Below are 24,842 nucleotides of genomic sequence, written 5' to 3'. Positions count from 1 at the left end.
TATGTCTCCTTTAAAGTGAAAGGTGAATTTGTCCTGAGAAAATGTACAGCAGAAGAATGAGCTCTGTTTTTGAATAATTCAAAGGTTTTCCCAGTGCTTGGATTGGACGGCATACTGCAGGGTTTAGAGGAATAAGGGCTTTCAGTATTGTGTGAGAACAGATACAGATAGGTGCATTTCATCATTGCCGTCCTGTCTGTTTGCGGGCAGTTTGCGGCTGATGCCTGGGTAAGCTAAGCTGGGTGGGTAGTCAAGAGAAAACAAGCAACAGTTCACTGCAATGCACTTCAGACACTCTCCCTTCAACTGTAGCTCAGTGTGCTTTGGCAGAAGTGCTTTTAAATAATACCTTAGCATAACAACTGTTTTACACTTTCATGTTCACATTAGCAGCGTTTACATTTTGTGCTGAAAATATCCAAGCTTCCTGCCACGACAAGTTAGGTTCAGATTCCTCACGTCTTTACAGATTGGGATTGAGCAATGCAGGCCAGAAGTGGGTTTCTCCACACATAGCCGTGCTTGTGATGGCGGTGACGGTAATGCTATTAGCAGCAGCATGTAATTTATGGAGTGTTAAGCTGGGGAAGTCTATGGGTGTCAGTTTTCTCCCATTAAGCTCGACAAACTTCCAACCTCTGCGTGTTGGATGACAAGTGTGTAGCCAGTGCATCATGGCAGGGTCGACACACATACCCACGTGTCGGCACAGACGTATTTGGCATAGCATGAAAATGAGAGGGAAATCTGACAGAACTGGAGCTTGGGGATGTGTATGATGACACATGCAAATGAGCTCCTGAGCAATTTTAGGCCATCGGTGGAAGACTCTGATCTCTGCTACACACCTGACTTCCCTTGTGCATTGAAATCTGTGTGTCTCTCCACACTCCCACATCCCGTTTGTTTTAATGTGCCTTTCATTCACGAAATTGTGCGAAAGTACTATCAAAAGATTAACCCTCCATCTCCTTTGTTCTTTCCAGGCTGCCAGCCCCTACCTCTGAAGTATCTTGACTGGGCGGACGTGGAATCCATAGTGGCAGTGGTTTTCTCCTGCGTGGGCATCCTAATCACCTCCTTTGTCACCTTCGTGTTCATCCAGTACCGTGATACACCCGTGGTCAAGTCCTCCAGCAGAGAGCTCTGTTATATCATCTTAGCAGGCATCTTCCTCGGCTACATCTGTCCATTCACCTTGATCGCCCGTCCTACAGTGGCCTCCTGCTACTTGCAGCGGCTCCTGGTGGGCCTTTCATCCGCCATGTGCTACTCCGCTCTGGTGACCAAAACGAACCGCATTGCCCGCATCCTGGCAGGCAGCAAGAAGAAGATCTGCACCAGGAAGCCCCGTTTCATGAGCGCCTGGGCCCAGGTGATCATCGCCTTCATGCTGATCAGTGTGCAGCTAACTCTGGAGATCACACTCATCATCCTGGAGCCTCCTGAACCCGTCAAGTCCTACCCGAGCATACGGGAGGTCTACCTCATCTGTAACACCAGCAACGTAGGCATGGTGGCACCACTGGGCTACAACGGCCTGCTAATCATGAGCTGCACCTACTATGCCTTCAAGACGCGGAACGTCCCAGCCAATTTTAATGAGGCTAAATATATTGCCTTTACAATGTACACGACCTGCATCATCTGGTTGGCCTTCGTGCCCATCTATTTTGGCTCAAACTACAAGATCATAACCACATCCTTCTCTGTCAGCCTGAGTGTGACAGTGGCGCTGGGCTGCATGTTCACACCTAAGATGTACATTATCATTGCCAAACCGGAGAGGAACGTCCGAAGCGCCTTCACCACGTCCGATGTGGTGCGAATGCACGTTGGAGATGGGAAGTCTGCGGTTCCAAGTGGGAGCAACAGCTTCCTCAATATGTTCCGTCGGAAGAAGCCTGGATCTGGCAACGCCAAGTGAGTGACCTTCTACGTTGTTCATTTAGCCAAAGTCTATGTTGTTTCTTGGGGTGACTGGCTAGACTGAAAATGACAAGATGCCTAAACACTCAAACGGTGCAGAGAGTAGTGAAAAAAAAATCTTTTGGCATTTTCCAAATACATGTATGACTTTCTTCGAGTAACATGCAGGTGATTATTGTTTAAAGGAGACCTATTATGCTTTTTCGTTCTTTCCTTTCCTTTTCTTCAGTGTGTTATATATGTACTTGTGCATGTAAAAGATCTTGAAAGTTAAAAAGGCCAAAGTCCACACATCCTCTCTCCCACAGAAAACACTGCTCCTGGAATGCCTCGTCAGTAGTCCCGCCTTCCTGAGAGTAAACAGTCGCATTATAAATGCCTAACAGCAAGTTTGACACGCACGATTTGATTTAGCACAGCTGCTCTGTTGTTGTTAGCGGTGCTGGCTCAGGCATGTGTGAGCTGACCAATCAGAGCAGACTGTGTATTCAGGAAGAGGGGCCTTAAAGAGACAGGAGCTAAAACAGGTCAAGGGGAAATACAGCGCTGCAGCAATGGACAGAATAAAAAAACTGATGTGTTTTTGAGCATTAAAACATGTAAACGTACTCTAGTGCTAACCCAAAATAAAATTAGGAACCTCAAAATGAGCATAATATGTCTCCTTTAAGGATATCGCAAGAATATTTGAGTGTTTATGCTTGATATTATATCCAATTTTAACTTCCCAGTAACCCCAATCTGTTTAAAAACTACACTGATGCATTGATATAGAAACAGTAAGCAGTGAACACTGATTTATATTGCACATCCCCCTCCCCCTGAGAATGAAATACTATCAATGAAATTGAGCTAAATTTCAAAGAAAACTCGAGGCGGGACATTTTGCTGTCATTGATTTAAAGCTATCAGTTAAAGTATAGTTTGCTCACCTTCAAACTAGATTTAAGACTTGCATATAACTTTTTTGAGATCCACAGAAGTGACACATGGACAGGTGTCTAAAGTAAGGAGTGGGAGTAAAGAGTATGAGACTGGTCCCCATATGTTTGCGTGTTGTCTCTCACCCTTGTTATGCAGCCTGTCTAATCTTCTAACCCTTTAACACTCTAAACTGAGCAGCGCACTGTCTGCAAAGTGTCCAGGCTGGCAAATGTTCTGGCATGGGGGTCATTCAGTTCCTTTCCTGGAGAGCTGCACTGTCAACTGAGATACTGACGCATTTGGTTTATTATATACAAGCGGGGGAGAAATTAAGACGCTCCCCTGCCAGGAAAAAGTATCAGTGAGCTTGCCCAAAAGTCTTAAAGGTACCCTGTGGAGTTTTTGATAAATAGTAGCACTAAAGAGGAATGTTTTCTGATCAAGTCCTTTTTTAAATCTTTTTTTGGTGCATGTGCGTGAACACATGGTTGATGTAAGATGCATTCTTGCAGCATGTTTTTGTGCTACTAGCCATTTTTATGTTCAATTTAATGTAACAATGGGCCAAAAAGGCAGCAAAATAGACAATAAGTCGTTTTGCAGTAAACAACAAAGCCTGTGTGGCAAGTTTAAAAATCTGACGAGTCAAAGGAACCTCTTGCCTCTGTCGTCCTGTCGCTCCTGAGCTGTTTTTGACACTGCAGCCCGCCAAGAAGGAGATCTGCCACCCTGCTGCTTTTGGTTTATCCTGAATTAACCTCACGTTTAACTTTTCTCAGCATGAACGCCCCTCCCCCCTCCCCCCTACCTCCCGAACTAATCACATTCGAGCCAGTACTAGCTCCTTTTGCACTAAACCCTGTGTCGTCTTCAGGCCAGTTCTGGCACCAACTTATTCCAAATGCATGCGTCCCATTTTACACCCAAATAGTTAAGACGGGAGGAAATGAGCTGTGTCGCTCCTGATTCCTTAAACCCAATGTTTGAAGCAATTCTAAGATCATAATGCTGTCTGCAGCACATTATGATTCATTATGTTTGTCAAGTGCCACAGTTGATAAATGTAACGCTCTTTAGAGCTCCTGAGTGAACCCCCCTCAGCAAAGCTGTTAATGTCAAGTTATGTGGTTAAGAAGTATTTTAACATGCGTCACAGATGTTGAAATGCTGCTGCTCTGTTTTGTTCTGTTGCTGCTGTGTTGATGTTTTTCTGCACCCTACTCCCGGTTTCCTGTGATAGTAACTTAGGTCTTTATCTCGTTTATAGTTCTAATGGCAAGTCTGTGTCATGGTCTGAATCAGGTGCAAGACACCCTCCGAGGGGGGGGAATGTGTGGCACAGACTGTCTGTGCATGTGAGGAAACAGGAAGCCGGCTTGAATCAGACGGCGGTCATCAGGCCCCTAACTAACACCCCCGACCCCCACAGTTGTGAGCCCTCCACCTGCGACCTTGGCACAGACCCCCATCTCCCCCAAGAACCGCGTGGCGCTAAGCCTCTGTACAACCTCGCGGAAGAGGACGACGAGGGCGATTCACAGCGCCCCCTCTGGACTCCGCCTTGCTCCGGACAGACGCAAGGGCCGGAGTCTGATTTAGATAAGCCGGCTTCTCATTTGCCCTCTCACTTGAAGGGCTCGCAGGGGGCTCTGGTGGACACGCACAGCTCCCACGTCCCTGCGCAGAGTGACTACACTGCCAGGGAGGCGATCCCTGCCAACGAGCCTTTGAGCTTGACGCCCTCTCTGCTTCCCTCAACCCCACAAGCGGGGGCGTTGGAAGATGAGGGGTCCGAGGACGAGGATCTGGACCTCTTACACAGCTACATTTATGATGCCAAGGAGGAGGGGGAGGAGGGGGACGGGGAAGGCGAGGATTTAACTCAGAGCAAACCAACGCTGGAGGATTCCCTCGTTCTGTCGCCCCCCTCCCCCTTCAGAGACTCTGTGTGTTCGGGGGAGTCCATGAGCAGCTCCCCCACCATGGAGTCCATGCTCGGTAGCTCGGTCTACACCTCAAACATCCTCGGAGACTACGCACACAGCTCCTCAACACTGTGAGAGCAAAACAGGCGCCGACACGGCCGCTGTCGGCACACTTGTGCATCACACAGACATGCATTTCCACACACGAACATACACAAACACCCTGTACAACAACATTATTTATTATCATTTCAAGTTTTTAACCTTTGTTTTTTTTTGCTCTGTCATTTTGCTTGCTTGTATTTATTACTCTGCTTTTATCAGTTAGGGTTTAATCAGAAATATAGGTAGAAAAAACAGCAGGAATCGTCCATGAGTGCTTACTTTGCTGGAGGGCTGTCGGTGCACAAAGCCTTTCTGCAAAAAAAATGTCAAACTGGGAACAGTGCCAAATCCAGTCAGCTCTCATGCCAAATTTTAATGAAGTAAGAAACACTGAGAACCATAATAAAGGATGTAGCTGTGGTTCTCACGGTGCAATTAGGTGGTCTACGAGAAGCAAACAGAACGAGGAACACAATTCTTTGTGTATATACGCGCAGACTAAGATAGAATAAGCGAGCAAGCCGGCTCTGAGGACTTTAGCTCAAGTGCATTTCACGCCTGTTCTGATTAGATCTGCTCCTCTCTGCCGCACACGCACAGGTCTGTTCATGTGTGCCGCAGCTGCATCGTAAAAAATGATCTGCTTTTTTTTTTCATGAATTAATTGACTTCACCTCAGCTTTCTCTCATCCAGCCTCATCGCGATTTAAATATTACCAAGAGATAACGAGAAAAGTGCAGTAAGTTGGTTGACTATATTGCTTTTTATGTGCTGAACATCACTAAACTGAGATTTCTGCTGAAGACTTGCGCTGTATGATATATGATATGGATATAATGTGCCAATCAAAGTTGTTATCAACCTACATCCCTGCTTTCGTTTCTTTCTTCTTTTTTTCAAACGACGTAGCTGATACAGGTTAGTGTGATTGTAGGTGACGGCGATGTTGTTTATTCAGTTTACACTCAATCATAAACTGGAGGACAAGTTTTATGAGCATGGGATGTGATACTTTTTGCTTTCCATGCCGTGTTGATATCTCTCATGTTTTCTGAGTTTGCTGTGTCATTGTAATGGAAAACACACAGTACTTGTACAAGTTCTCAAAGTTTGTAATACTGTTAAGCCATCTCTTGTTTTTCACACAGGTGGTATGTTTGTAATACTGATAAATGTTTCTATATTTAGAATGTCAACAGAAAAAAAAAAGAGTTTATACATTTTGAAGCTGTCCTCAGATCTACTTGTCCAGGAGCAGTGTGTTTGGTTTTTTGGGTAACTTTTAAGCTAACTTGAGTCGACTGTATCCTCTTGAAAATATTCAGTTGTTAAAGTAACCAATGATTAGTTGCTTCTTGTAATGAGATTATACATGTTTCGATTTTTTGCTTCAAATCTTGCATTATAAACTTAAGTAGTTTACTTGAGGTTAAGTTTCTTAGTTCTTTATCTATAAGAATGCAAATTATTTCAAAGTACGAGCCTATACAGTACATAGTGCAATTGTATTGTATTTCCAAATGTTTTAAGTCTACTATAGTGTAAGTTGTTAAATGATTTTAACCAATGTAAAATATACAAGGGTGCCACCTGTTTAACACTGTCAACTCTAGAATGAAATAGGCCTTTTTGTTTTGGGCAAGCTGAACAATGCTGTAAAATAAAAACTATTTATATTAAGAAGACTGATTACTGCCTACGAGAGCCTGAAGAAACTGGGTTTCCATTTGGTTTGACGGCAAAAGCTCCATCAATATAAGTTTAGACCAGTCTTCACACAAGGGACCCTTGAAAGGTTGTCAAGCAAAACAATAACATTTAAAGCCTCCGTCTGCTTTAAAATATGTTTCGCTTATTGTTACTTCACTTAGATGTTTGTGTAGAATGATGTGTGTGATCAGCTGAAGGACAAGTGTGTGGGATTTAGTGGCATCTAGAGGTGGGGTTGCAACTTTGCAACAAATGCACTACCCCTTATGTTGACTGCCAGTGTTTGGTTTGTCTGTTCTGGGCTACTGGCAGTGCAACTGGACCAGGTGTTATTATGGACCATGGGGTGGGCTGTCTCCAGGCTGCCCTGACACTCTGCAGTTGCGACAGCTGAAGTAGTCGGTGTGTTTCCTGGGGATACTACAGCTCACAGTACACTGTATCAGCTCCACTGCTGGCTGTTTATTTTACAAACTGACCTCAAGAAAAACAAAAGCACAACCCTTTAACACCTGACAACCACTGAAGATACAGTTAGGAAATAGCACGCTAGCTAGCTAATTTGTGTCTCTATTGTGTTTTGATTAAAGAGTAAATGCATCGTGGCCCGCTGACCTCCCTCCGGTCGAAAAACTTTATGGATGTAAATTAGCACGGAGTACGAGGAACTTGAAGTCGTCAAGGCTTTCGCCGATCAGAGTCGGTGTAGAGAGGGTCTTACAAGATGAGGTCAGTAATAATGCGTGGGAGAGGATCCGCTCCCTCTGTAAACATGAAGGGCTCAATATTCAATTTCTGCCAATAGATCCAACTGAATCCTACACACTGGATCCTTAACACTCAGCTTAAGATGGGTACGTATGAGTGGGATTTTGTCACATCACATGTGTGATGTGGAAACTGTGACAAACGGACTGTCAGTGAAGTACAAGACATCTCCGTCCAGTAGTTTCTTTTTAGTCATTTCGGAGTTTCACTAACAATTACTCTCTTTTTTAAGAGAAATCACATTCACACCTGGAACAGCTGGGGTTAAGGGGTCTTGGTCAAGGGCACATCAGTGGTGGTTATGAAGGAGGGGCAGGTGCTGCCTTTCACTTTCCTCACTTTTCCTTCACCCACCCAGATTTCGATTGCCGGTCCAGGCTTGCTTCTCTAACATTGACACAGTTGTATGTAGTTGTATTAAAAAAAAAAAAGAAAAAAAAAGTTAGTGGACACAATTAACATCAGACACAAATAGCCCACTTATTTAAAGCATACTTGTTATTGTTGTTGTTTATTTTTGACATAAATATTAAACTCAAACTATCTTTAATACGTCTGATGAGGATATTTAACATAACCCCCCTTACTTTCCTGAATCTAACACACTTAACTTTACTTCATATTAAAAAAAAAAAGTGCAACAAATGTTTGTTAAACATTAAAAAGCTGTGTGGAAGCGCAGCAGCACGAGGAACCCTTGAACATATATCAAGTTTCTCTTACATTTCCGGGTCCTGTGACTTATCAGGTGGTTGCTTGTTGAGCGGCATCAGGAGGAGGAGGAGGAGGAGGAGGAGGAGGAGGATAAGCAGAGTTAGAAAAGGGGGCAGACAAATGTGATTTCTGTTGCGTCTGGTCCTCTCAGCCCCCCTGGCCGGCCGCAGTGTGTCCGCACGGCAGCAGCAGCAGCAGCAGCTCCTCCTCACAGGAAGCCTTCATGAGCGAGAAAGCAGAAGCTGATTAAAAGTTTAGATAAAAAGTTCAGTCGGTGTCCGTGTCAGCATGGCCGGCGGCTCGGTGTCTGAGTGCAAGGAGTACTTGTTCAAAGTGCTGGTCATCGGGGAGCTCGGCGTCGGGAAAACCAGCATCATTAAGCGCTACGTGCACCAGCTCTTCTCGCAGCACTACAGGGCGACGATCGGGGTCGACTTTGCCCTCAAAGTGATCAACTGGGACAGCAAGACGCTGGTCAGGTTACAGCTGTGGGATATCGCAGGTAAGGACACTTTTTATGAAAGTGTTTTGGAAGTTTTTTTCTGTGTTACTTTTACTTTCTCCTGCTATTTTCAGGAACATGAAGGGTGGTGGTGGTGGTGGGGGGGGTTTCCCCACGAGCAGCAGCAGCAGTAAAGACCGGTCCATCATGTCATGCTCGTTGTCTTCTTTCCACTTTATGATCACGGCATCTCATAATTGTCAGAGGAATGTAGGTCACGTTGTTATTACCGACCCAGAGCGCCGCCCCCTCCCCTCCACCCTCCACCAAACTCACCACAATGGTCTTGTAATGTTTCCTCTAAAGTCTCTGTGACTTTATTTCTTGCTGTTTCTTCAGATTGCAGTGTCACTGTCACATTCGTCCTCGTTTCCCCATGTTGATCCCTGGTATTTCTGCAAAGATCTTCGGCAAACTTCAAGTAACTTGGCGCACACACTAACCTGAGCATTCCAGCAGCTTGTGCAAGCAAAGGCCAGAGAAATCAGAAGCAGAGTAAATAAGATCTTCTCACATGCAGGCAGGCGGGCAGCCCCGCGCTCCAACGTGTTTGTCATCTCCAGGCAACCAAAATATCTCACTGTAAACAGTCTCTGCGACGACACACGCTTGATAGGACAGGTGAGAGATGGAGGAAGCGAGCCCGCGTGACAAAGGCAAACAGAAATGACGAGTGTCGATCGAGGATCGGCCACGGTGGAATCGGCAGGAGTGGGGATGCAATGTGAGCCGGTGTCTGTGAAACTGCTTGGTCACGTGTACAGTATAACTCATCAGGCTAATTTACAGGGTCTACTTTTATGTTCGGTGTAGTGAGATCACATGGCTTCAGGGCCCGTGTGTCTGTATGCGTGGTGTCTCTAATATTGAGTGTTGTTCCTAGAACATTATAATAAGTGTTGCTCCAGGAGCCTCATTTCAACGTACGAAACAGAGATGAAAATCACATCTGGAGTTATTGCGGCTGAGTGGATCAAGTATAGGACTTTCAATCAGAGGACCGGGGATCGTATCGTGTTTGGAACATATTCTTATTTACGCTTATTTTATGCTATGTTCATTCATTGTTTTCTTTGTAGTTTTCTGTCGCTGCTTGGTTAGGGTTGAGGGAACTAAAACATTGTTGAGATTTAGGCAATAAAACTAGGTTAGGTTTCGGCAACAACGATAATTTGAGTAGGTTTAGGCAAACATGGTTTGGGTTGAATTAGAAGTGTTTGAATGGGTAACTTCTCACATGTGCTGATTTTCCCGGTCTTTTTCCCCAAGTCACTAAAATATGACGGTACAAAAACGTGACTGGTCAGTTTTGTCGATGGTTTCGGAGTAACACCAACACAATATCAGCTGTATGCACATAGCCTATACTTGTTCTTATGCTCTTGGCGAAGACATTATTTGAATCGTGACCATTCACAAATTGTGTGGTCTGTTCAGTCAACGACAGTCATGATCCCACCGAAAAGTTGGCATTTGTAGAAAGGAGTGTGGCTAAAGGATTTTCTGCGTGTGGATATATTGTTTACATTGTTCAGGAAGCTAAAAGAATGTAGGGCTGCAGCTCGCGATAATGGATTCTCCAAAAATATTCATGAAGGTTTAAAATCCACAATGTGCAAGTGATTTCAGACCACCACAGAGAACAGGGTTTGTTTCCAGCACATGTTGTTCCGAACGTCCTGGCCAAAAGTGGTTGTTCTCTTCTGGCCTTGCGGTAAAATGTTTTATTGCCTTAGTGCCTCTGGGAGTTAGATTCTACCTTGAGAGTCAGCTACTATGGGTCACATACATTGTGTAAATACAAGCTCGGATTAAAGGATAAGTTCAGATTTTTGTTATGTTTGCCTTAAAAAGTCACATCCCCACACTGCCCTCCCTCTAGATATGATCTATTCATACGTTTGGACGCTTCCGTGGCCGTGCTGGTCCTTTCTCTCCCTCAATCAAACAAACCTCATATGCTGAGACAGATCAGGACAGATGGTTAGAAGACTGCTGTTTTTATATTTCTTCCATCGCTTACAGCGGTGACAGAAACAGAGAGGACAGTTGGGTGTGTGTGTGTGTGTGGGGGGGGGGGATCTGTCTGAGACTGATTGGCAGTGTTGTCCACGTTCCCCGCTGTCACTCGGTCCCTGGCAGCACAAGCTCAGTGTGCTGGGGCATCTGTGACTGAGTGCCAGGGAAGGCCGTCTGCCTGTCACAGCCAGACAGCACTCGATCAGAAGATCTGTGAGGGTAAATAAAACACTGACACACGCACACACACACTTAGACTGATATCATTCATAGAGACAAGTGAGCACGCTTGCACATATTGGGTGGAAGGGAACCATTTCCATGTACACACACTCTGACCAGAAAGAAAGTTTGAGGTTAGATGACAGATACCGAACCTCCTTATTCACACCTACACCAAAGCCTGGCCTGAGGACACTCGGAGGATAAAATAAGTAACGAAACGTGGGCGAAAGAGTGAAAGCTGGAGGTATATTTGCCAAGTCATTAAGACCAGCCATTAAGCCATTTAATCGTGCAGAAAAGAAGGAGGAATTATCTTGGCAATACTAAGAGCAACTTCAGAGTTGCGTTTGTCTTTTTTTCCCAACCTTAATAATAATTACAGTCTTGGAGGAATGATAGTAATCAGAGGCTTGTACGAGATGGGGGCACCATGGAAGGCAGTGTGAAACTTCTCCCACCCCCTTTTCACCCAGAATTGCTACTCTCTCCTGGATATGTCTAAGCCAGTGGACAGGATGATTACCCCCCCATGGTATGTAGTATAAAAAGCCTGCACCTTGTAGGATCAGACATCCCTATAGGAGCAGGAGGCCGCACATTAACAGGATGTATGGAGTGGTTCCCATCACAGAGCTGGCTCACAATCTTATCAGGCGAACCCAGTTTTACATTAACCACTGACTCTTACTTGATCTCAAACACAGCCATTTTCCAATGCAAAAGTTCAAAAATGTCTTTCCAAGTGAAATACCATATACAAAATTGGAGCTGTTCATACCCCATGTCCAAACTATAACCTGTGACGAGGAAGCACAGGTAGACATGATTTGTTTTAAGGCGTCATTTACTAAAAATCAATCAATTGTTGTCAGTTGTCAATGAATCAGTTAATTGCTTTGTCTGTGAATAGTGAGAAAAAAGTGACAAATTCCCGATCACACCCGCTCGAGGCTCAAAATGACATCTTCGCAAAGTGCTTGTTTGACTGACTGACAATCAAAAACCTAATAATATTCAATTTGCTCTCACTTAAGACGGATACAAACACCATATCCTCACAAACGAGAAGGCAAAACTGGGTTATGTTTGCATGAATAATTACTTCAGCGATTATTTGACTCTAATTTCCAGTCAGTCGTCTAATTGATGTTTCTGCTAATTGTTTCAGCTCTATTTGGGAACAAGTGAGCAATACCTAATCGCTGCTAAGCAGTTCAGCTCCACTCAGAAAGTAGAACTGTGCACACTTAAGGTGACACCTTTTCAAGCGCACAAAATGACGAACGAGTGGCACCACAGATGACGGAGGAGCAAAGGTTAATGCCTGTAAAGAGCAGAGAGTGAGCATAAAACACAATATACAGATGGGTGACAAATTCAAGGACCAATATAGTGAACTTAGTGAGCACAGTGAGTGAGAGCAGCATTCTTCTGAAACAACAGTCTGTCCTTCACTACAAAATCTTGTTTGTTAGTACAGATGTAAGAAAATATCAATACACGAGTATTGTGGTAAAGTTTTGTGATTATTATATAATTCTACCAGTTTTAAATATTAAAGTATGTTCCCAGGTCTTGGGAAATACTACTGCATACGTTGGGAAAAAGTAGTTTAAAGTCTTTTGTTGCTCCAGAGGACGCTGCATGCAATCTGATAAATTGCCTCCAATGATGTCACTCAGTGGCCAAGTTGCATTGTGGGCAATGTAGACACCACAATTTAAAAAGCAGTCCACTGGTTGAGCATCACGAACAAAAGATCAAAATCCATACAGACGACCAGAGGTGTCGCCTTTTTTATTCCATGCATTCTTCCTCCTATTCGAACCTGGCACCTATATTACCCACAATGCAACTTAGCCGTCACTGACATCACTGGAGGCAGTTTATCAGATTGCATGCAGCTTATTCTGGAGCCACAAAAGGCTTTATTCTACTTTTTTCATCCTAAGACCTGTAAACACACTTGGAGTAAAACATTTTACATGCAAATATTTGTGGCAGTGGTTTATTTTGTGTTGTGTTTAAACGCCCAACAGTTAGATATCAGTGTTGTAATTACAAAGACTGTTATAGCAATGTAGATCCCACTGTTTTGATTGCATAACAAAAGCAAAGCTCTTCTTTTACTCATATTTTATATATATATAGTGATTGGCTCTTTATATTGACATTTTCCTAAACTTAGATTTTAAATGTATCAGTGTTTCCCACTGTTTTACCACTCATATATACCCAAGTTAAATATATGTGTGGGAAACACTCATCTCCTAGCTGACAGTATTGCAAAATATTGAACTGTAACATGTATATCGTGATATGTATGTATGGAGCCCTAAAGTTATCAGTTGTAGTAGTAGCTATATGCTTGCAATATTAAGTGTGTTACTGCTGCAGTTGTATTTTACGGTAATATTTAACACCAATAGTGATTAAGATCTCAAAACGTTCCCCTCCCTGTCCTGGGTTATTAAACCCATTCCAGAAGACTCTAGGTAAATGAATAGTCGGAGTGCGTCACGTGCAATAACTCTACTTAAAATTCTACGACATACATTATCGTTTTCAGCTAAATTCCTACAACCTTGTGCCAAGGCTTTATGTTGATCAGCCCCCGCAAACCCTTCAGTCCATGGAAAAGGGGAAACAAGGGTGAAACGCGTATTAGAGGTTTTCCCCTCAGTTCAGATTGTGTTCAGCGCTGAGGGCTGTAGTAAGCTGTAGTAAGTCACCTCTCACATGCTGCACAGTGGAATTTGAACATGCCGGTCATGTGTTTTTTTTCACAGCCTCTCTTTTGAAACTCGTGCTGAAGACTACCTCGGCGACTGCACCCCGTGTTGTCTTTTTATTTTAGTTGTTGGGCGGGCGTGCGGGGAAGTTTCACAGCCAGTTGCCTCCTAACAACAGACGGAGACTGCTGCTGTTGCTACTGCCGTGTCTGGCTTGGACAGTTTCTATGGTAACCCGCCCACAGGATAGCAATATGTACGACCGTAGAGGAAACTGGGGTTGCTAGGGCTATGGATAATGATGAGACTTTCTCTTTCTCCCACACAACAGAGATGATACAGTGGCTCCAACCAAACCGTTTCTCTTTCATCAAGTAGTTCTATAACCGAATGTTTCTGAAGATTTCACGTGTTCACACAGAATGCCTAAGTCGTACATCGAGGTCACGCACCAGCAGTCATCAGTGCGGCGGACTGAACTTAAACGTCCTTGTTTGAAGCCTCTGGAATTCACAGCAGCTCGCCGTGTCTCCTTACGGACCGATTCAGACGCAGCTCTCTTTAGTTTGCAGGCATGTGGCGCGTTTCAGGCAGCAGCACACGTCTTTGTTCTCTCCTGCAGTCTCATGCTCCTCTGTGGCATTCGGTGTGTAAATACTCACATTGTTCATACAGCTCATTCCTCTCCTGTGTTCAATGGTGATTGGGTGAGCAGTATATGACACGTGTTAATGTTTTAAGGATTAAGAGGAACGCATATCAGTCGAGTAATGGAAGAAGAACGGAAACACAACTGAAAAGTATGAATACCATTAAATGCATGCTTACTAATCGAGCACCTTCATTGACCTGGATCATCGATAGAGAAGCTTCCCACACAGATCCATGACCTCTGACCTGTGCTGTGATCCCAAAGACAAACTTTTACAAAGAGACACAACCAGCTCGCTAATTAGAGCAGGGAGGCAACAGAAACCTGGAGTGTAATAGCTGGACTAGACTTACTGATTACATCCAGTTATTTACAAAAACGCACATCCCAAACTGTAGGGATCTCTACATTGAAAACAGATGAAGCAAAATATTGCTTCATTAAATTTGCCATGTTTGGCCATTGAATACCATTTAGGATACGTCTGGTGGTAGGCAGGAAATTAATCTGTAACTATTTTGTTAATTGAAAATTAGCTGGTCCTTGCTTTTTAAATGTGAGGACATGATGCCATTTTTATTTTTTTTGCGTGAGGGTTGAGGACTGTTTAGTCTTTGGGTATCTATCGCTTTCCTCAGACAAGTCAAACACAAGCTGGATTATTTGATTGGTGCAGAAAATACATGGCGATTGAACTGATCGCAGCCCTAATCCTATATTTCTCCTACTGTCAACAAATCCAACGAAATGACCAAAACCGACAATATACTGATATCCTGCTATCATTGCCTATGTTTCAAAACCCTCATTTAGGTTATTCCTTTGTGCCTAAGACCTCTATCGTTGACCAAACAATATAAAAACGCATCAATAGATCATATTCACATGGTGCCCATTGTCCTCTGCTGTCACGCCCAGGGTGGGAAGATTGCTGCTGTGTTATATGTTGCAATTTCTATAAAGATAATGAATCTGACAAATGATCAATCAGGTTAAATTATAACAAATGTTCAGATTCTCTGCGTTTAGACAACTTTTACAACCTATAACACACAGCAGTATGACGTTTCAGCTTCTCACCCCGAGTGTGATGTCAGAGGAACATGGTCGCCATGTGGATATGGTGTATGAGACGTCACTCTGGGTGACTTGTTCATTGGATTTTCATGAACATGGGCACTGTTGTTTGAGTAACCATTGCTAAACACTGCAGTTTCAAACTCTTTCAGGAAGTAAATAAGACTCAAAATAGCTTATTTATCTTCCTGGGGGACTGTCGGGCTAAATTAATGTTGCTTTGGGTCTTTCCAGGGGATTTATTGGCAAATACATGAACTTAGAATATCATCAGCCTTGAATGACCAACGACATGATGCGTACTGACGTCATTCATTAAAGAGAGAAGTTGCTTTTACTCAACAAAGGAAAAACAGGAATTGTGCAGACTGTGCTCACTGTGTTTGTTCTTCAACAGTCGTTGGTTCAGTAAATGCAGAAGAACGATTACCAGTGCTTACTTATGTGACTCGAAAGGTCAGGCATCGTGGGATTTGCTGTCATTTAATGTTAGTGAACCACAGCACCTTATCAATACTCAAATAACTCATTACAGCCTAAAACAGTCAGATGTCTTATGTGTGCAACGGCAATCGGTGATATTGATCGATGCAAGTCTTTTCCATCCAGCCACTTCTCTCCCGGGAGGAGTGAGGTTAACACCCGAGACCGGCTGTGCGCGCACACATCGACCCAGCAGGAGTGAGCAGGACGTGTCAGAAAATCAAGCAATGAATGTAGACAATGACACGCTGTCATGGCCTCGCCAGTGTTCATGTCCTCCGTTCCTAGAATACATGAATGACGGTACTTATTCTCAATATTAATTTGATTATTCAGAACAAGAGTCAGAAGATATGAGTTAATGAATTATACTGACTGCATAAACCTGCTTTGTTTGGGCAGGTCAGTGTGTGCTTACAAAACCCGTTCCTTGTTCAGGGTGATCAGGCAGAAATGAACATTTCAGTCATTGTATACGCTCGTCCATCGCTCACCCGTCCTTGGTACACTGTGTTCTTTAGCAGCATTTTGAGAATGTTCTGCCTCTTTTGTATAGCTGAAAATCTTTGCCTCTGTTGTCAATGCCGTTCAGTGTCTCAACCCTGGCTACACATTGTGTTGGGCTCAGCCGGACCTTGCAGTAGAATTTTAAAAAGCAGACACGGATGAGCTCTACAAGGCCTGGAAAACGAAAAGCCTTATTTCAGTCCATCGGCTCTTTATCCCACTGTGTCGTGTCTCTGGTGAATTCACCTGGGGTTATATCAGCTAAAATTAGACTCTCAATTATGAGCAATTACCGTCAGGCCTGTGGGCCCCACAGTGTATTCGCTCTCCCGCTCACACCCGCACTGCGCCACGCCACTCCAGTTCCAGGCGTGGTTGGGTAAGTACCTACAGCATAGTGAAAGTATGCTGCGCTCGCACTTCCTCAACCCTTTTCCTTGGTTAATTTTCTATATTGTAACTCAGCTCTAGTGGTGGTCGGTTACCGTCTGATACACTGTACAATTACACTTGCCCTGTAGGCTTTCTGAAATCGGAGCGGTGTAGCAAAGATGTGCTAAATCCGTCAAAGTACGAGAAGCCTGATGTAATAGCAGAGACTGAATTTAGAAAAGAAGTTGAATGAGCGGGTGCTTTTGAAGAGGGATCTATCGGGAGAAATAGAATTTAATATTCATAATTATGTGTTCATCAGTGTGTAATCACCTGAAACTAAGAACTGTTGTGTTTTCATTACCTCAGAATGAGTCTTTTATCTGCAGAGGAGGCTGTTCCTCCTCCGTGTAGTTTTTTTGCTGCTCATGTTAGGATGGTGAGTCAGTGTACAGTATAATTTGGCATCTTAAAGCTCAAAGACAGGATCCATACTGTGTGTTTTTATATGAGGCAAGGTCATGAGTTTTAGACTTTCATTATTATATTTTAGTTTAGTTTACAGGACATTTGTAGCTACGTATACATACAAATACATTCACAAAATGTGCTACTAAATGCTTTTAATTCAAATATGTGTGTTTGTAGCTTGAAGGGGCTACGACTTTAATTTCATTGTGCGACCTCGTGTTGCAAAATGATACTAAACTAATCTAACAACAGTTGTTTAGTCAGGTTGTCTGTCCGTGCTTCCGTCCGCCCGTCCCACTCTTGTGAACGCGGTATCTCAAGAATGCCTTGAGGGAATTTCCTCCGATTTGGCACAAATGTCCACTTGGACTCGGGAAAGAACTGATTAGATTTTAGTTGTAAAAGGTCACTGTGAGTCCCAAAACACATTTTTGGCCGCTACTCAACAATTCATTGGATATTTACAAACACAAATGAAGTAGTTTTTATCAGTTTTTTAACCGGGCAATAGCGTCTAAGTGTAGTTTTCATTTTTCTTAAAGGGTTTAGTTTTTGTTATGCTTATTTGTGTTGTACTCTCATTTTTAGTTTACAAACATAACCCTGATATGAAGAAAACACATTGCTGTTCCCAAAAGAAAGTCAAACCAACCCTGAGGCTCCATCTAACTTTAAAAGTAAAACTGCTTTTATTGTATCTGGACAAACACCTCTGTGAACACAGAGTAGACGCTATTTTAACCTCAAGCTACTGGTATAAAAGTGATTAATACTTTTCATTTTCCGTTTGCAGCCCAGAATATCTTAGTCACAGATAATGATCAGGCTACAGCCTGCTCATGCTTGTGCTCTGTTCCTCTAGCCGCAGGCGCTATCGACACACCTAACTGACATCCAATAAAAGAGGAAACACCAGAGCCAAGTCACAGGGACTATTTTTTTGGTCACCAACTGATATGTTTTGGTTTCATTTTGAGGTGGCCAACTAATGTGTTCCACAGGGGTTATTACAGGATACATCTGGTGATGGTCGGGATGGTCTGTGATTTCCTTGTTATGAACTCTTTCCAAAACAAATAGTGAATTAATTCCACGTATTGGGAATGTTGCTGGAAACTACAGCGTGCAGCTGTTCCGGGACACGAGTTAATCTCCTTTTTAAATTGAAAGTATGTTCGTGATCCGTCTCTAAGACAGGCTGGGGAAGTTTGGAGGTAATTGAGAGAGAGGGAGAGAGAGATGGGTTACCACGTTGTTGGTTTTGGCCTTTTCATGGGACTTCTTGACAACATGGCCGTTTACTGTCAGCCCAAATCTGTTTTTTGACTCGTCCGGATTGTATACAGATTGATTTCAGTCAGAGAGAGTCTGGAAAGCAAAAAAGTCCAGAGTGACGCAAGTGCATCGGAGTGACTGAGCAGAATCCCTGCTGATTGGTCGGTGATGTTTGGATACACAAGTCGAAGCGATCCTGATCGACTGCAGTCTGAACAAAGCCTGAGAGAGAAATAGAAAATGGCCAGCCTTATTGTTAAAATTTAGGGTTTATTTTCTGAGAAAACTGTAAACATAGAATAATAAATAGGCCCCACCAGCTGTCGCCTTGCAAAAAACACAGGAGCTGCACACCAGCAAAGGGAGGTTTAATAATGAAAAGATTAAATGTAATTACAAATGCAAATCAAGCGATATGAGGCAGAAATCAGGGGATCTTTTGATCGGATAAGTACACTTGAAAGTGTGACGTCAGCCGAGTGTTACCAAAGATGCTTTTCACCAGTTGAGCTGCTGATTGTAGATTCACTTCCCCCCAGTGAGGTACTGTGCTGCACGCCTCACTGCACACTTATGCTAAGGTGAAGTGGGCAGCCTTGAAGGCACGTTAGAGCGTCTGTTCCGGGAATTATTTCTCGCCTCAAGAGTCTGTTTCCTCTTTCGGGTTTAATTTTAATTGGGCCGAACTAAAATTTGAGTTTGTTATAGTTAATAAAGGTTAGAGCTACCTGTAGTCACTTTCCATCATGTGCTGGCATCTAAGGAACTACACAATAATCTGTTCCCTGGCTAGTTGGTGTGATGTGATTACAATCAGTAGATTTAAAAGCGGTGCCTGACCCGCTGTGCCAACTCAAAGCGAAAGTATTTAACAACCTGGAAATGAGACTGTCTTTTTCCAGAATTGCTACTTGCGCCTTTTTAAAAGGGACATTTTATGCTTCCTTCATTGTTACACAGGTTATTGTGCATGTAAAAAGTCTCAAGTTAAAAAGGCCAAAGTCCACACCTACAGAAGCAGCGTTGCAGCACTGGACTGTGTGAGCAAACTGATGTGTTTTTTGAGCATTAAAGCACGTGAACCTCTTCTAGTAGTAACCCCAAAATAAAATAATGAACATGATATGTCCCCTTTAAGAGAAGCATAAAACAAACCCTAAAAGTGGTCGAGTTGTGTTGAAGAAGAGGCCCTCCCATATTGATAGTGACACCCATATCTTGCTGGTAATTCCCCTTGCTTTGCCTTTGTGAAAAATTGCCTCAGATTTTCTACAGAGAATGACTACAGAGAATGGGCTTATTATTTTGGCCGATTACTGTCTGTGGAGGGAAAGTAGGTCGAATAAGAACCTCAGAACAGCCCTATCCTTTTTTTGGCGACATTTAGGGGAGGGAAATTGTTAAAAGAATCAATGTCTCATCATTTACTACAACAAAGATCGGGGCAAGACATTTGGTTTTGGTGTTTTGCAGCAGATGTTCAATCACATCTGCTTTTGATGGATTTTTTTTTAAAACATCCACAAACCCCCAAACCCTATTACTCATGTAGCTTTTAGCTGCTTTGTGAAAATGCAAATATCCCACTAAATCCTTTTCCCAACCCCCAGGTCAGGAACGATTTGGGAACATGACGCGAGTGTACTACAAAGAGGCCGTGGGGGCCTTCGTGGTGTTCGACGTGACGAGGGGCTCCACGTTCGAGGCGGTATCCAAGTGGAAGCATGACCTGGACAGCAAGGTGAAGCTGGCTAATGGCAACCCCATCCCCTCAGTGCTGCTCGCCAATAAATGCGACCAGAAGAAAGAGAGCTCCAACAACACAGCCCTAATGGACAATTTCTGCAAAGAGACCGGCTTTCTGGGCTGGTTTGAAACCTCGGCTAAGGTGAGAGGTCCATACATTAGATGGAGAAGCTCTTAGTCGCACATACAACATGCATAAAAATTGATCCATGCGCTTTTACATACCTTTCTATCTATATCTGTTTAACATGCTTCCTTTTTTTCAATATTCTCCTCTCTCTGATGTTTTATTTCTGGCGACACTTAAAACCAGTGTTGAGCAGCATGAAATTACCAAAGTTAGAGCTCATATTAATGCTGGCATCACGGAGGATACATATTTCCTTTGAAGCTCCTCAAGTCATGGTCCAAACATGACTTGTAATGGCTCCAAATCTTATTTTACGCTTGAACGTGACTTGTGCTCGTGGCAAATTCAATGTGATAAGGGCTTTGAAATGCCCGCATGGCCGAGTCAAAATAAAAGGAGCGGCTGGACTTCTATTGTGAAGACATTTAGCCTTTTCACTGAATGGCTTCTTCACTGCTCATGGCAGACAGGAAGTCCCGCGGGGAAGCAAGGTCCTTTCTGAATGGTGTAATCACACTGGTTACACTGTGGGGATTGTGAAATTGTTGCATGTACTATTTTTTTTTTTTTGGAGCTGAACACTTGGGTACTCGCTCAACAGTTGTTCACATTAACACTTTTGATCCAAGATTCAGTCGTAAGTACGGCAGTTTGTAAAAAGAAAGGGACGGCAATGACAGCTCCGATGTTTCTCAGGTCTTTAACTAATGATGCGAAATTTGTGACAATCACGTGCTCTTCTTATCCCACTGTCTTTACCATTCATGCATAACATCTGTGGACGTTTATCTGTCCAACCAGTGGGAAGACTTGTCAGACAGCTGGTGTGATAAGGTATCGCATGACGTTGATTGATGTCGCAGCCCAGAGCTGTGAGGGTTACAGGGGCAGGGCTCTGTGAGATAATGGTCTGTTAATGTAATGTTTTTTCCTCACCTTTGGTCACGCTGTCACTGGTTTGGTTTCACTGAATTTGTGTGTTTAATGCTCAAAAAACACATTAGTTTTCTCATATTTTCCAGTGCTGCAGCGCTCCATCTGAAACACTGTGTTTTAGCGCCTGTCTCTTTAAGGTCCCGCCTCCCAAATATCTCAGTCTGCTCTGATTGGTCAGCTCACACAGGCCTATACCAGCACCGCTACAACAACAGAGCAGCTGTGCTAAATCAATTGTTACATGCCAAACTAGCCACTAGGCTGAAATTATGTGTGACATGCTGATATAGCGTGATGTCACAAAGTCACAGAATTAAAGGCAAGAATACTAACGAGGCATTTCCGGAGCAGTGTTTTCTGTGGGAGAGAGGAGCTTCTGTTGGTGTAGACTTTGACTTTGATAGCCGATTTTTTTTTTTGGCTTAAAATGTTGTCAGAACAGTATTTTAATGTGCTGTTTCGCTGTTAAACATTTGAGCTCAACAGTACTAACCTTAGTAGGCTGCCATTTTGTGTCCTGCCTTGATACTGTTCCTACACAGCCTATTTCTGCTTTCAGAACCATATTTTAGTGGACTGTTTAGCTATATTGTGAAAAAGTTTGTCACCAGATGGGCGCTGCTTTTGTTTTTCTTGAACTAGGCAAAGCTGCTTTGGTGGCCTAGGAACTCAACAATTAACTTTGAAGTGTGTATTTACAAACACCGTCAAATCCTGCATAGTATGCCTTTAAAGTATCAAAAGTAAAAATGATACAGAATGGCACTTATCAGTGTTATTATATTTTGCGATCATGATTACTGATGCAAAGCAGTACTTTAATGTTGTAGTTTTATCTTTGTTTAGTTTGATCTGTAAAAATGCTTCACTTTTTCAAACTGATTTGCCTGCGATCTGAAAAATCTCTGAACCGTATAGGTGTGAAACGAAGTACATTATTTCCCCCTGACATGTAGTGAAGTGGAAAAAAACACTACAAAAACTGTACAGCACTTCAGTAAATCAACCTACTTCGTCTGTGTTATGAGGCTTGTTGTGTCTGAAGAAGTGAAAACTCTGCGCTCCAATATGTGACTGATCAGCAGGTAACTGTGTGAGAGCACGGGACCGACACAAACAAAGAGCTGCCAGTTGTCTGCATGTGCCAGCTCATGGTTTCGATCATGCTTTGTAGTTTCTGTCTTGACGAGTGCTTGAATGACAGCAAGTCACATGTTCATCTCCTTAACTATGAGACGGCACGTAGAGCCACCTCCCTCATCCCCACTGCATTTGTTTCTGTTCCTAACGTGCTTCTAAGAACCTTTAACGTGTCAATAAGCCAAAACACAGTTAACTTTATTAACTCATTCTGAATAACCTCAGGCCGTGCAGCTGGGTCACGTGCTGTGTCATGTGAATTGTGTGTGTGTGTGGGTGGAAATCCTTTTTGTGTATTCCCTTTCCGTGAAAGTTTTTGTTTTGTGCGCCTGTCACACTGGTATTTAACTCGACCAACATGTGTCAGTGACTTTCTTTCTGTTTCTATTTCGACACATTGCACTGCAATTTGTACTTCCCAAAAGATGTTACAGGAGATCATGATGAGACAGCATTGTTTTTTTTGTCACAGTTTTGTGATGTTTGGTCACTTTGGTGATTTACTCTGTTCCTGCACTCAGTGAAAAAACACAAAAGTTTAAATGTTGTGGAGACGGGACTCATAATCATCTGATTGTCATCACGTGCACTTCCGATTAATCATGGAACCCAGATTTGGGCAGTACATTTGAGTGAATAAAATACTTTGCTGCTTTTTGACAGATTTTTCTTAAATACTAAGCCATCAGAATTTCAGTGCTAATGTAGTTCTTGACTTTTGCAACCTTATAATTTTATGTTGAACAAGCAATTTTCAATAAAAAACCCACTTTTACTTTTAAATGCACTTAACCTCTGTTTTGATGCGCAGTCCTCTTTGTAAACATCTTTGTCACTGTAGTGTGAAGAAAGCCCATTAATATTCATAACCTCTGCAACCCATGGGATGACAGCTTTTGGCCGCAGTGTGAAGGACGAAAGTAAATAGTGTTTTTTACCTCGTCTCCACTCGCCTCAGATTGGCTTTCTAGAAACCATCTCTGTCTTCCAGCTGCTGCTTCTTAAAGGCTTCAAAGTGTTTCAGTGGACTCCCAAACTCTCAAATGAAGCATAAAGGCCAGGAGAGGGAATTGATATATTGATTCAACTTATCGGTTCAATTCTTTATTGATTCTGATCAGTTTTCTTTGTGGAACAAAAGCTGAAAAAGGACTTGTGTAAATGTACAATATATATCACCAGTCTGAAGTAATGTTTTCTCTTTCCTAGGACAACATCAACGTGGACGAGGCGGCACGCTTCCTGGTAGAGAGTATCTTGTCTAACGACAAAGGTTTGCCGTACGAGGAGAGCAATGGTGACCGGATCAAGCTGGACCAGGAGACTGTCGCTGCTGAGAGCAAGTCGGGCTGCTGCTAACACTCAGTTCATTCGTATTAGCCGTTCGCCTGCCTTTGGCCAGCTCCAACCCGTTCACCCAGCTCGTGGTTCTCAGTCTTCTTCTGCAGCCTCTCGGAGGAATATGTATTTGTTTTGGGTCTTCAAAGCTTCAGGATCTTCTCCTCTCTGCGCTGATGCTCATTTGACCTGCACATCCAAGTTTCTCTTTGTCCTTAAGCCAGAATAGAAGCCTAGTTTTATCTGTATGTTCAATGTATGTGTTGCATTTCCCTGATTGTGTATGAACTCCACCCAGCCCTCCACACCTGAACCCTGCTGCTAAAACGAAAGTTGAGAAACACAACCCGTAGCCTGTTGATTTCTGTCACTTTGGTCTACTCTCTCTCAGTATCCTTATTATCCAGTATTACTGAAGTTGTTTCATCAGTTAACACATTTTTACAGAAAACTCATGTTTGTGTTTCCAGCTGTTCTTTAGACTACTGTGTAAAAAAAAAAGTACTTTCTGCCATATTCTCTCTGAAATAATGTGCCATATTACAGTTATTACTCGGTGTGTCAATTAGAGGTGGACTTTTTTTGTTCTCTCAAACATTTTTTATGGACTGACGATACAGTATTCCAGAAAAGTACTTATAATGGTACTATATGAGACGCTGAGAACCATTTGCTCTGTTGTCTTCTCGTCTGTATAAAAAAGTTAGATCTGATTTACTGGATGTATTTTTTCTAACATGTTGGGTTGTGCATTATACAACTGGTGAGATGTCATAAGAACAGTATCTGACAGAGGACTACACTCTCTTGTACATAGGGATGACGGTAATCCATTAAAAGTATTCACATTAAATAAAAGGATATTTTTAACATGGAGTTGAGATTAAGTCTACATGTGAAAATACTTTAAAGACCAAAATAGAATAAACATTTTAACAAATTTGTGTTGTCTACTCATGATTAGACTGTCTGTTTAAATGTATTTATGTAATGATTAAATGTGTTTATCTAATGTAATGTAATGTAATAACAAAACACTGGAGCAATGTTGGCTACTACTTAAAGCACAGTATTTGGTTAAAATACAGTATAAATATTTTGTTTCTCTGTTTGGATTTTATGGTTTATTTTCCCCCACGAAAAATCACATGGTAAAATTCA

At 42.8% G+C, this 24,842-nt stretch overlaps 3 protein-coding genes across 4 annotated transcripts in view; 2 read left to right on the top strand and 1 right to left on the bottom strand.

Moving 5' to 3' along the window:
• grm1a (glutamate receptor, metabotropic 1a) overlaps positions 1–6,582 on the top strand; it is a 37,339-nt gene extending 30,757 nt beyond the window's left edge. Inside the window, exons 8-9 of one of the 2 annotated variants that reach the window (XM_084378244.1) lie at positions 987–1,923; positions 4,121–6,582. In XM_084378244.1, coding sequence (XP_084234370.1) covers positions 987–1,923; positions 4,121–4,913 — 1,730 coding nt within the window. In that variant the 3' untranslated portion in view covers positions 4,914–6,582. The remainder of the gene's footprint in view (positions 1–986; positions 1,924–4,120) is intronic. The other variant, XM_084378245.1, reaches the window with a different exon arrangement.
• The window catches only part of fbxo30b (F-box protein 30b), a 49,098-nt gene extending 41,428 nt beyond the window's left edge, over positions 1–7,670 (bottom strand). Inside the window, exon 1 of the mRNA XM_084378247.1 lies at positions 7,612–7,670. The gene's annotated coding sequence lies outside the window, so the exon portion shown is untranslated. The remainder of the gene's footprint in view (positions 1–7,611) is intronic.
• Positions 7,671–8,221: 551 nt separating this feature from the next.
• On the top strand, positions 8,222–24,790 carry rab32a (RAB32a, member RAS oncogene family). The gene is made up of 3 exons (XM_084378250.1): positions 8,222–8,578; positions 20,002–20,279; positions 23,553–24,790. The coding sequence occupies exons 1-3, from the start codon at positions 8,365–8,367 to the stop codon at positions 23,700–23,702; spliced, it is 642 nt and encodes a 213-aa protein (XP_084234376.1). The 5' UTR covers positions 8,222–8,364; the 3' UTR covers positions 23,703–24,790.
• The last annotated feature ends 52 nt before the right edge of the window (positions 24,791–24,842 follow it).

The sequence above is a fragment of the Pagrus pagrus genome (assembly GCF_965226575.1).
Source record: "Pagrus pagrus genome assembly, chromosome: 16".
Classification (NCBI taxonomy): domain Eukaryota; kingdom Metazoa; phylum Chordata; class Actinopteri; order Spariformes; family Sparidae; genus Pagrus; species Pagrus pagrus.
Note: the sequence above shows the minus strand (reverse complement) of the source record. Positions and strands in the feature narration are given on the sequence as shown.

Bases quoted from the DNA above. Each gene is read 5' to 3' on its own strand.
- rab32a (XM_084378250.1), top strand. From the start codon at position 8,365: ATGGCCGGCGGCTCGGTGTCTGAGTGCAAGGAGTACTTGTTCAAAGTG. The intron at 8,579-20,001 runs GTAAGGACACTT...CCCAACCCCCAG, and splicing joins ACAGCTGTGGGATATCGCAG to GTCAGGAACGATTTGGGAAC. The intron at 20,280-23,552 runs GTGAGAGGTCCA...TCTCTTTCCTAG, and splicing joins GGTTTGAAACCTCGGCTAAG to GACAACATCAACGTGGACGA.